Source organism: Melanaphis sacchari, unplaced genomic scaffold (assembly GCF_002803265.2).
Source record: "Melanaphis sacchari strain LSU unplaced genomic scaffold, SCAv2.0 Contig202_pilon_pilon, whole genome shotgun sequence".
NCBI lineage: Eukaryota > Metazoa > Arthropoda > Insecta > Hemiptera > Aphididae > Melanaphis > Melanaphis sacchari.
Window position 1 is genome coordinate 158,005 of NW_020270994.1, and position 14,375 is coordinate 172,379.

Below are 14,375 nucleotides of genomic sequence, written 5' to 3' on the forward strand. Positions count from 1 at the left end.
AAAGTTTCAAAAATATTAATTATTACTAAGATAGAGCTACTGTCATATTTCCATACATATTGCTAGCCACTCAGACTTCATATAATTTTGATTTTGAGGAACCGAATGAGTTGCGAATTTCAAAACTCGTCATACAAGCGGCCGCGGTGATCGCGGTACCGGTGGTCGTGACAGTGGTCCGGTCGATTTCGTTGTCCAACAGAGCCTTGACGACAGCTAAATGATGTGACGACGGCGAGACGGGTAACGCGGGCGCCCGAACCATAGTCGGCGGCGGTTGTTTGCTCTCGGCCACCGCGTTGCCTGGGACGTCCGGCGACGACGACGACTGTCGCTGAACATCGCTCGCCGTGGCCGGCCACTGTTGGTAAGGCGGCGGAGTGAGCATCGGCAGCGGAGTCCTGGGCACGGGCGCGGCCGGATGCATCGAGTAGTGGTAACCGGCCGCGGGTGTCGCTTGTAGCGTTTGCGAGTGGTGTTGGATTTGTTGTTGTTGTTGTTGTTGTTGCTGCTGCTGCTGCGGGTGGTGATGGTTGTGCTGGTGATAATGGTGAGGCTGAAGCAGACTGTTGTTGGGCGGCGGCCTCTTGATTGCCGCGTAAGTCGCGACTACCGGTTCCCTTTTCGAGAAATCTGTCAGGAAAAACCGTCGGTTGTAACCGCCGTGAACAGCCTGCGACGGCGGCGTGGTCGGCGTCGCGGTGGACGCGGACGAGTAGAAGTGCGCGCGGTTAGTGGCCGGCGGCGGCGGTTTCCAATAGTGCACTCGGTCCAGCACCGGCGGCAGGTAGTCGAACGTCGGGTCGTTTTTAAGCGGATCGCCGCGGCCCAACGGCGTCCACTCTTCGAAGTCCATCCGCGGCGAAATCACGTTCCGGACGTCCGTCATCGTCGTCCCGGCGGACGTTGAAGCTGCAACACAACAAACGCAATTCATTAGATATCAGATTCCAATAGCAAACACTCGTAATCGCTGTAACGGAATCGATTTGTTTCTGTGGTCGTAACGAGCGGCGAACCGCGCGCAACGACGCATCGTCGAGACTATAACATTATTTTAATATATTTTACACCCACACGCCAGGCGCTGAGGTCGACGAGTCCAACAGAGTTGTTTAAGTCGTATATTGTTATTTCCGTGTTATCGATGAGTTATAATATCGTTTATAAATACTGATCGCCAGTCGGTGACGAATAAACGTACACGGCCAAGTTGAAATTTAGTAAAATCCAGATTCGAACTTATTATTAGTTATTATCACCGTCGTCGGACGTGTGATGGTTTATGTTACAACGGTGTTATTGTACATATTATGATTCTGTTTTCATACAAACGATAATATTTGTTTGATGATGACCAATGATGACCGTAGATACTATACGATTTAATGGGAATACGACCAATTATTATGACACGAAATCGAGATTTGATCATTTAAAAATTCATAAATCAATTACCCGTTTATTAACTGCAGCATTAGTGATCTGATTATATTAATTTCCAGTGACCATTTAAATAATATATCAATACTTTGGCTATATTACATCGACGTATATGCAATTTTTTAGAAGAAGAGTTTGTTTTTGAAATTTACGAATAGTTCCATAATATAGTTTTACCGCGGCATCTAAACGTAGAAGAGACGACGAAAATGCAATATTTTTTTTTATCAACACGCCCATTTTAAGACGTATAATATGACTTAAAGTGTGTTTATATTTATATATTATGGTGTTCGTTTACGATTTTCTATATATGTAGGTGCTTATGTGTGTGTGTGTGAGTGCATGTGTGTGCTTGCGTGCGAACATTTTCGGTCAAGTTATAACCTATATATTACCAGCCACATAGTGCATGTATACATTATAGGTATGTACTATTGGGACTAGTTTCCCGTCGTTTCCGCTGGCTCGCCACAAATTAGTGATCCCGCCGTACGCCCATTAGGTGGTCCACAATCGCTGCCGCCAAAAATAAAAAAACTGACCGTGCCTGGGGGGCCGCAATAGCGCTATATCTACCTATCTATATGTAGGTATATACCGCTTATACTTTCCGCCGTCTATCCGCAGTCATAATATTACGCGTATAAGCGAGTAAAAAAAAATAATAATAAATGTTCTTTTGACCGATCGCAAACCGATTCGCTTTTAATATTATTATAAGTCGTTTATATTTACGCAGACTCGTTGTATATAAGTGCACGTGCCGCGCCGCTAATGTATGTGCATTTATTGTTTGTAGTTTTTTACCGTTTGCGGATTGATGAGAAATACCGGAAAGACGCGTATTATTATTTTTTTATTTTATCATCAGTGGTAGCTATGTGCGTAGTAGTCTATATTTCTAGGAGATTTTTTCGGATATGTACAATTATATATATTTATATAATATAATAATATGCACGCGTTATAAACTACTCCTACATAATCACGTGACCCCATCGATGATTCGACAATCTATATACATTTATCGGTTTTTTATCTTTTTTTCTAGGTTCTGTATTGAACAATCATATTAAAGAGTGTTTTTTTTTTTTTTTTTTTTTTAACAGAATAATTCATTAAATTATAAGGCTAAGATAGGTCTAGTATACTCGTATACTATGTGTAGGTTTGTTCTCGGCCGAATGAAAATCAAATTCATTCGTCAAAATAGTTAGGTACCCGTATAGGTATACTAATTATTGAGGATGAAAATATTTTGGGATTAATTATGACGGGCTTTATGTGGTTACACCTATAATTATTGGTATGGTAAATATGACAGTTATTTATGAGTTACAAATTATACACGCAAAATATGCATGAAAATAAAACATACAATATATATATATATATAAACAAAACTTAAAAAGTATATTAAATAGAGAGTTAGTTAATTTGTATTTCCTCATTACTTTTACTAATGTAGAAATACACTGCAGTTATTGTTTTAACATTTTAAACAATTATTTATGACCTATATTATAATACTATTGAATGATTTAAAGATTTTTTTAAGAAAAAATACGATGACGTTTATAGCTGAATAAAGTTACAAGTTAAACTAATTGTATTTAAACTTAAGCATTGAATATTATCGTATTATTTCGCATCTCTAAATTATTATAGGAATGAATCAATATATATTATACAAAACTAACTACTACTCTGGTAATTTAATAATATAAAATTAAAGCATTTCTCCAAAATTCAAACAATACCATTCATCACAAAAATATTACAAAATAAATAATAAATATATTATAATATAAATCAAATATGATGCAACCAATTTTTAATCAAACCATTTACAGACAAAATATGTTTTCAACTCGACATCTGTAGGTACTGTATAAGTACAAGAAAAATGGTTTTTTAAAATACTAATTAATAATCTAATACACTAATACACATACACATTCAACTAGGTATCCAATAATCACTAATAGGTACAGTAGTAAGTATACGACCTATTGGATATTCAATTGATATCAAATACAATTCAATATTTTTTAAATGATTAACACTTCAAGAATTCAGAAAAAAATTCGTTTGAAATAAAAACTACCTATGAAGGAAACACTGTTGTGTAAAATAAATAATGATCTATCTTTAACATCTCAGAACTCAGTATGAATATTAATAACAAAAAGTAAAATCTAAATTCCTGATTTCAGTTTCTTTACACATAACTAATTTGTTTTATAATCATTTCTGTTAATCTGTCTAGAATTCAAATTAGATATGATTATATACATTTATAAAAGTTGTTAAGGTGTTAGGAATACAAATTTGAGTGGACATAAATAATTCGCTTTCACTCCTAGTCAATATGTTTAAACGTTTAAAGTAAGTCACATAATATGTGTTGATTTTATACCGTGATAAATTAAAGATATTTATTAATAGTACCTATATTTCATTGTGATCGATTTGAATTTTTAAATAAAAAAAATATACTTTGGGCTTTATCAGTATATTTTTTAATTATTTTCTTTTAAAGAAATATTATTATCCTGAACAGAAAATTAATCATTTATTTAATGAAATAATTCAGTATAATATTAATATGCCCATGTGTATAATTTATTTAAATCATTTTAATTGTTTTATTAAATTTTAGTTTATGATAGTATCTAATTATTTCTCAAAACTATTTTAGATTACTGATGTTGCACATAAAGAAGAATCAGTTATAAAAAAATATATATATTTTTTTTTTCATAGAAATAAAATTGTAAATTTAGGTATGTGAATTAATTAAATTATTGAGAAAAATTGACAATTAAAAATAATCAATTTCTTTGTAAATTTTTTTCATTCTAAATTAATATTTTAGTATATTATACCTATAATTTATACTTTATAGTGTTTATACTTAGGTTAAATTATACAACAAATATCATTATCAATATTAATCTCTTTTTTATTACTATCATTTTTATGAATTCTAAAATAAATATTTTTAATCATGCAATATTATTGTGTATTATTATTATTGTTAATTTTTTTAATTTTTACACATTAAATAAAAAAATTAAACCCCAAAAATTTGAACCATTTATTACTTTTAATAATAATATCGATTTCAATTGATCATCTATTCTTCTATTACGTCTGACAAGCAAATATCCCTAAATATTAGAATTTCATTACAACGGCAGTGACTCGTAGCACACTGTATAATCGGGATATGTAGAGAAAACTCAGAATAAACGAAACATATTGACAGTGAAAATAATAAACGATTAAAAATAAAAATTGTATATATATATTGAAGCAGATAAAAAATAGTGTCATTGATAAATGACGTGTATTTGCTTGAACATTAGAACGTGACACGAGTTCTTATATTATAGCGGTATCATACCAGTCGACATCGAACACTGATATTAGTGATATTAATATATGAACATCACATAATATTTATGCTCTTGGAAGATTCTTTTTTATTTACAAAACGAGTAAGCTATAGGTACGTATATAGCTTATTATACCAATACGGTACCTATAATTATATGATTCTATATAATCTATGCATGTGTATTTAAGTATTTACTCTTGCTTTTAGACAGAAAAAAAAATCAATTAAGCAATAAACATCACGGCGTATCCGAGTTAAGTTTTCAGAAGAAGTGAGGATGTTCTAGTTAAAAGTGATAATACCTACCAATATTGTATTATGCTAATAAAATCGATGGGATTTTCAATTTAATTATTATTATTAAGTCGCGGTGTATGTGATAAAATTTACCTGATTATTAAAATTATATATATTATAATATATTTATATATAAATAAATAATAATAATTTTATATTTTTTATTATTATATTATATATATATTTACTATGTATAGGATTAAATCCATCTAAACAAAACTCTTTTGTGGGGGGTATGCGAAAATGCCGCTCTAATCCTGATCTAATGACCCCTCCCTCACAAGTACGCCACTGTGGCGTGTAGTATTATTTCAGTTTCAGTACACAAGTATAATAATAAAACAAATTCTATTTTAATATTATTACTATTATATAATAAATTATGAACGATCGGCATTTTCCCACTTGTAAGATCTCTCTCCTCTGGGGATTTTATTCATATCACCGATACTCTGACTCTTCTCATCACCACATCTCGCATACACCAAACATGTATTATATATAATATACCTGTGTAAGAAATAACATATTAAAAAAAAAAAAGTCATGATAATTTACATATTATATATGTACACGTCATATGCGCGTGGAATTACGGTCTAGACGCGCGAAGGAGCTATCAATTACAGAATTCCACACCACTATCTGATTTCTAGTTTACAATCTACACGTTTAGGCCAAACGGACCACTTGTAGTACACAAACGTTCAGCACACGTCATAATATAATGTGTAAGATTCCTCGGAACATATGTTTCCTGCGTTATATTATACATATACCCCTCCGATTATATATTTGTAGTTTTCCTTGCCAAATACAGCAAGCAGACATGACAACTCATTTACAACAAGGGTAGTGTAGTTGAATTTTGAATAATTAAAATATTTATCACAGTATCTTACTTTACGAAGAACTAATTACATTAAAGTTTTATGATTCCATGAAAGCAAAACTCGGTTAAACGGTTGAGAATGTGACGTGACGATAAAAAAAAATGTATACCTACATAATACTACAGTATTTAAAAGTCGAAATGTTCTATTTATAACACTATTGAATAATGAATTAATAAACTGTATCGATTAAAACTTTTTAGTAGTATGAGTATTTAAATAATTAACTTAATTAGTTAATTATAAGCTTTGAATTAATGAACATTGATCACTCAACCAATTATTTATAAAAAATAGTAAATTTTTAAAAAATCAACGATAATTATATAATAACGCTATACATAATTTTATACCGTCGATTTTGTTAATATTTCAATCAAACGCGTACCTTAACAGCTTTTTTTCGGCGTGCAGCGGATTCATCATACGTGTTTGCCGAATTTATATTATAGATACAAGTAGAAGGTACGTGTAATGTCCGAGCGAAATTATTCACCGGACGTCGGGATGTATGCAAGTCCGTTCCCGTGCGCAGTGAAAGTTGTCAAAGAAGCCGCCCGTGACCCACCACCGATGGTCATTTACCGTCGCGATAACTGTACGGTCAATATTGACTATATACATCTTGCGCATAAACGATAATATATAACTCAATATATATACCTAAAAACTTAGAATACTATGTGATATAAAATATTTTTTTTCATATTCTAGCCGTACCACGATAGATATCACTATCCCTTGCAGACGAATCGCATCCAGTGGGAGTATAACGTCTTCATTTTGTTAGGAAAGTCAACGAAATCGTTTCTTGACTCGGGTTTGAGGCTGTAAAGTATTGCGTATGATATAGATATAAAATAATTATACTCGACAGCTAATTGACTCGTCGTCAACTGTACACCGCAATCATAAAAATGTTGACCGAATAACTCACGTATTTTTTCAGTTATCGATTACCTATAATATTATAATATAAACCAATCACGATTGTACTCGATCATTTATATTCGTATGGGTATTTGTTTTTTTTCTTTTCGATTTCTATCACTGTCTCTTTTTTTTTTACATTTTTCCCGCATAGAATCGATTGAATATTATTGATTTAATTATTCAATTATTTTTTGATTATTGTGAGTACCATTGCACTTTGTACACGTTCACAGTTCGCTTACACTTTTTACGATTATCACACGAATACTAACTAATATCGTGTTATAAAAAACTCTGAATGATTTATTAAAAAAAAAAAAAAATTTGTCTATGAACTATAGATGTAAAAAGAAAAATTAATGATATACGTTTACATTACACGCAATGGACAATATACATTAATTAATTGCATCTTGTATAGGTAGTTGCAGGTTATTAATTTTGGTTTTATAAATGGTCTCAAGACTAATTACCTCGCAATTTCAGTTGCAATAAATATTTATTCCTCTAACTAGTATAGTATTTGTATAAGCAAATAAAATAGTAACTAACTAGTAATATTAGTATGCGGCAAACTAAAACTATAAAATCTTATCGAACATCTATAAAGTATAAAACATAATATTTTTATCAAAATTAAAATTAATAAAAATACATTTAAGAATCTTACTATCTACATCTAAATATTGAAAGCAATTTGATTAATATTTAATTGTATCTTGAATTTCTCAAAAACTAACATATAAATAATTATATTTCTTAAAATAATTAAACATGAGTAAATATATATTTAAATATAATTATTGATTGTTGTAAATACTATTTTTGTAATTATTTTAACTTTAATATATAATCAAGTATTTCTGTTTTTTAGATAAAATATATTATAATAATTAATTATATAGATACATTATTGCAAAGTAATTGGTATCGCGACTCTAAAATGTTCAATCGTAAATTGTATTGTTTATTTTCTAATGCACATGAATGTTGAGTAAACTAATTTCAAAAAAATTCTCATTAACTTTAATTATGTTGTTCAACAAGTTTCAATTTTCATTAATAAATTCTTGATTTAAAGGATTCAGTTTTATAAAGTAGTCACTGGTCATCGATCTTTCACTTTCTTTACATACGATCATGCACCTGCAGTTATTGAAATTAAAGTATTATAAGTATAATAGTTTTTGTTAAGATTTGGTTCATATAATTTCCACCATTCAAATGAAAATCTTAGTTGAACATTATTTTCTTAATTTATTACTATACTCAGTACGTGCATATTAATATTTTTAAATTATAAAAAATGTTAATATGATGATAAAAAAAATCCAAGTACTTAATGATTCTCGTAAACATTATTTATAACATTTTTCTTGAATTTCAAATATCCCGAGAACTGATTATATTATAATTTATAACAGTAGGTACCTCTTTTACATTATCTATTTTGAAAATCAGCGATTTATCAAAATACAATACTGCGTGAATTTTATAAGTTAATTAACATTCTAATGTGCGTACATTAGTAAAGTTATATATAGTTGTACACTTGTACGTATAAATAATTATATAATAGGTATATAAATATTTCTCGCTGAAAATATATATCTATAAAATAATAAATATATTTTAAAATAGCTGAATGCAATTAATTTAAAATTAATTAATTCTTAATTTTTACATTTTTCAAATAAGTGTATTATCATAGATATGTTCTTTAAACATTAAACTATATTAACACTTGTTATAGTTTAATTTCTGTTTCTGTTCATTCGTATATGCCTATTCGTTATATTCACTTACAAAAAAATTACTAAATTCAACAACGAGTAATAGATGGTATAAATAAATAAATACATTTTGTTCCCTGTATACCTAATAAAAAAAGTGTTAATTTAGCGTAAAAAATATTAAAATAACTTAATTACATTTTATGTCTATTACTCTATGGCTTATACTAAATTTATTACACATATAACATATCTTAATAAGCTTAAAACTATTTTACTTTTAGAAGGGGAGACATTTTTTTACAGTCTTCATTAATGTAATTGTATTTCTCTAGAATTTTTTTTTTACAAATATATTTTTGATTTATTTTGATTTATTGTATTCAATTTATAAATATTATTTCATGTTCAATTTTTCAGTTTAAAATTGTTCATTAAGTAAAAGTAAAAAATAAATAGGTTTAAACTTAATTATACGAAAGGCTATAACTTAAAATAAAATAATAATATATAACATTTGATAAACTTTTACATTTAATATTCTTTGTGAATTGAAATTCAGGCCATTGTATTTGTTTTTAGTGAAATCAAGTTTGAAATTCGCAACAAAATTATTAAAAACGGTCAAGCCGGTGAACCCTAAGGTTCATTAAAAATTTAATTTCATCTGTGGTTAGACATTTTCTTTCAACCACAAATTCGTACATAGTATACATTGAGATTAAGTATATTTATGATGAGATATCTAATCAACATCACTTCGTATTCATACCTATCTTTTTTTTTTAATTTCTTAATACACTTTAATTTTTTTTTTTTTATACATACAAATGATTTTATAAGCAATAAACGAACAAGTGTAATTTAATTTCGATTATTAAATTATCTACTTTTGTACGTCATTGAAACTAGGTATTCAAAAATAATTTGATCAGTTATCATTTTTTATTGAAATAGAAATAAAAAATAAATCGAAAATTAATACTAGTTTCCAAATTTTTAAAAATTTTATAAAGTAGATTATAGGATATTTAATTTAGAAAATATATATTAGTGCCGAAATGCATTTTAATAAAATTTACTACTAGTTGACATTATAATACGGATCGACAAACCGGTTTTAAGGAAATGTTTAGTGGTGTCATTATAATTTATATAATAATAAAATACTTTGAAATAATCATAATTTTACATGTAGGTATCTACAGTTAAAATATTAATCGTTTGTTCTGACAGTTTTTATATCCTTAAACAACTAAATCTAACTATTACTACTCTACAAATATTCATATTTTACCTCGGTGATTTCAGTTTATTACCTATGTATAGTTATGGTTAAAATACTATTATTATCATAAATATTGTTAGTAAATAACGTAAAACTTTTTAATATAAATGTGTGTTGTGTGTATGCTAGTTTCTTGTCGTAAATCTATAGTTGCGTTTACAAATAAAAAATAACGACGTAGATAATATCATATTCGTTCGTACATAATAACTCGGCCACTATGGGACTTAACTAGAAATAGTTTTTTTTTAAACAATTTGAGTCTGTACTCACCGGTGTCTTTGTGAGTCCACGGTGCTTGACCGTTTGCTACTTCGGCAGCACCGACCATGATCTTCAACACGAGCACGTTAACTACGAACAAGCACCGCATCTTGGCCATCATCACGTACAAAATGTCATGTGATTTGACTATTATAATATAATATAATTGTATAATGTCTGTAACGGCAACAATGAATATGATCGACGTGTAACCAATACAATTTAGCGAAAAATGAGAAAATAATAAAACAAAAAACTTTTAAAAAAATATAAGGACTCCGAATATTATGGTGTCCTGAGCGGGTACGCTATTTTCGGATGATTAAACAAAATTCACTCGTTGCGCGGAGAATTATTGTCGTATGGGGTGCCGTGCTGCCACGATAGGAGGAGGTTTGTCGACATTTTCGACTTTTTGGCGCGAGCGCACACATTCACTATACACACATACACATATACACGCACACCTCTACTGAGCCACTTATTGCCGGGCAATGATGATGAATAATGCTTTCAGCCCGGCGAGTATTAGTAACGCGTGCGCCACAACGGGGGGGGGGGGGGTAAAGCTCCTAGACTCATCTGCGGGAAGGAACCTGTTGCATTGGCAGGGTGGGAGGTGGATTCATATTTTCTAGGGAGAGGGGGAAAGTCGATGGATTTGTGAATGAAATTGAACGTTCGACCGGTTACGACGGGCGGACTCTCTTTCTCCGCCGTGTTTCCTGCAGTGCGATGCACAGTCCGTGTCTGCGTAGTCTTACTGTTCGTCTACGCGTCTTTCTCTATCACTAGCTTATTCCATCTCTCTCACTCACTCAATCTTTCTGCTGGACTGGTTTTGCAATATACACGCGTCGTAATGTTATAGTGTGTGTGTGGTTTTTTTTTTTTTTTTATATATATAGAAATTGAAATCGTTACCGGTAGATACGATACTTATTCACCTCTCCGCTTCCCTGCCATGACGACGAGATAATACGCACGCCGAACGTAGGTATATACCCGGTATAAGTGGTGATGTATACGCGAATGAGTGTGTGTAGATACCTCTATATATGCTTATGAATCTGTCGGCCGGCTCATGACCTCTGCCCGATACTAAAACGGATATTGTTGGAAAGCAGAAACTTTTTTTTTTTTATTATTTTATTTTTATATTTTGTTTTTTAATAAATGATCCACGGCGAGTATCGTTTATATTAAATTATTTTACTTACATACAAAACATAATTATTAACAATAGTACAATAATCATTTTTCTCTTTATAATATATGTCTTTATTTAATGTTAAAAATGTAGGTAATGTTAATTATAGGTACACAAAATACACTGTTTATAATATTTGATGTGACGTTTTCGTGTATTCTTTACACTGTTCGAATTATTTAATAATATTATGTCGATTAACTTTAAAAATAAATTTTAATTTCATGGATTAAGTACCATCTAGGAATGAAAATAATATGTGTTGAGCGTGTAGGTACTCGTAATGGATATTTATAAAGTAAAATTCTTTACAATAACTTCTAAACCCATATAACTACACAAACAAAATACTCATCTCTAGGGGTGCATAATTGGGATTATTTGTTACATTTGACATAAAAATAAATTTTATAATTTTATAATTTATAATAATTTACACGAAGAAAAAGAAAAACCATTTACACCATTATGATAGGGTCTATTTTTTCATTTGATTTGGTCCAATAAGACAATATATTTAAAAATTAGAATACTAACATTAAATTAACTATTATTTATTTTAAATATATATTACTGTTTTAATACTATCTAATTTGACTGTCAATTATTCTGGTAGTGATCAATTATAAATAAAATCATCTATTGTTAAACTTGAAAGTTGTAGTGTAATGAAAACCATTAATTTAAATTATTTCATTCTTACCATTTTTTTTTAAATGTGTACCTACTTATAATGTGTATATTGGAATATAACTAACATTATTCACTGATTACAATGTAATGTGTTATATATATACATTTATAATTTAAAATATTTGACTTCATTTTCGATCTGAATGACTGAACTATAGTAAATTGTTTTAAGCAACTCAACTCTTTATAATGGACACACATTGATACACTATCAGAAAGTACAACTTTAAATTATTTAAAATCTAATGCATTAATTTCAATAATCTAAATTATAAATATTATGAGGAAAATATAATTATTGGACTTCAGAACCCTAAAATGTATATCACAACCAAACAACTACATTAAGTGTAAAGTGGATCATTATTTGTTTATTAAACTGTCATCAAAGATGTCAGCGTAAAAATAATGATATGTCAACAAGTGGTTGAGTGTTTTGCCCCTGTATTTTAATGAGACATGACCTCAAAAAACCTGATATTTTGTATCGTAATTTTTTCTGCTACATTCCAATAAGTTTATAAGAATTGAAACTGTTTATTGTTATACTTTTTATGTATTTATTTTACAAGTTTTGAGAATGATGACATAGAAATGTTGATTATATTTTAATGTTATCGATTCTGAGTAAAGCAAAGGTTCTGTTGTTATTACAATAATGTGTGTTAATTTTTTTTTATGAATCAAATAAATTAATTAAAGATTTTAGTGTTCAGTAATGGCAGAAAACTTCCGGTCTGTTCTAGCTTTGGCGATTGTGAATATACCTATAATCTTTATATATAAATTCAGGGACAGTTTTTACTTGCGGTTCTAATCATGATGAGATACGACTCATATTTTATTTATAAAACAAAAATGTACTTATTATTATTATTAGGAATATTAATTTATTTAGTATACATTTATAAAACTATTTAAAATGTGTTCATAAAAATGTTGGTTCTTGGTATTATTGTATTTATCCATATATCACGTAAACATACTCATATATGCTATATATAGTACCTGTACATATTTTTAATCTTCTATCTTTTAGGGTTAAGTCAACAGTTCTGCACTGATAGTGATGAATTGAACAATTGTAAAAAGTGAGTAAAAAAGTAATAATTTTAAATAGAAACTTCTGATCATTTTAAAATTAATTCATCAGATGCGAAATTTTGATTTTATACCATAATTTTATATGATAACTTAAATGTAAACGCATTTAATTAATCCACCATAATATAATATAGTTTCTAATTGTAAAAACTAAAAATACGAAAGTTTGTTCTTGAGAATAATTTTTATACGTTATTGTATAATTTTATGAAATAATTTATAATGATAAGAATAATTTAGTTTTTAACTCGATTGAAAAATACACATACTGTACTATGAAGTGCTTAATAATATATATAATTTATACATTTTATGAAGCCAAAACATTTTTTTTTAATATTATTTCTTGCAGAAATACGTTTAAACATAAACTTATGAGTGATACTTCAACCAAAAATATATTATCAGGTTAGGATCAAATTTGGAATTTGCTACCATGTAATTGTTTTAAAAGTGTTTGAAAAGTTCTTAAATACATAGGTACGAGTATTTTCGATGAATAAAACTAGAATATTATACTAAAACATTTTTTTTCGTTCCAAGGATGCTTCACGATAAGTGTAAATAACAATTTACAGGTGTTTTTTTTCAATACGATGAATAAGTTTTAGTAAGCTACGCAAAACATAAAATAATAATCAGACACGAAATCGAAACGAGTAGGTATATATTATGCGCGCGTTGGATTTAATGGTTTGATCGCGTGACCCCGATGACCGGATAATCGTAGAGCACTGAAATGTATCCAAAAACATTACAACGATTACGACTACCGACAGGATTTGAGCGAGAAAGCATAACGGCTAAAAATGTATTGGTAAACGAAACCGAATGTTCACACTGAGAGAAAGTGGTGGGCGCGTGCACGGGGTTCAGTGGCGGCATCCCTACGGCTCTCGATACAACCGCAACACCAACTGCAGAAGCAGCGGCTGCCGCAACAGCAGCAGATGATCCACATGCTAATTGTAACACGATTGAGGCAGAGGAAAAAAAACACATTTGGACTTGGGAGTAACAGAACTTGTCAAACTACATTTCTGAATATAATACGACCGAAATTTTAGCGATTACCCCGCGGGTCCTTTAGATATATAATATAACACATTAT

The 14,375-nt window shown here is 29.7% G+C and overlaps 1 protein-coding gene across 1 annotated transcript; it reads right to left on the reverse strand.

Moving 5' to 3' along the window:
- On the reverse strand, nucleotides 1–10,741 carry LOC112593405 (extensin-like). Its single transcript, XM_025337789.1, has 2 exons — nucleotides 10,267–10,741; nucleotides 1–912 (listed from the first exon to the last, which is right to left on the reverse strand). Exons 1-2 carry the CDS (start codon nucleotides 10,376–10,378, stop codon nucleotides 71–73), a joined length of 954 nt encoding a protein of 317 aa, XP_025193574.1. The 5' UTR covers nucleotides 10,379–10,741; the 3' UTR covers nucleotides 1–70.
- Nucleotides 10,742–14,375: the final 3,634 nt, after the last annotated feature.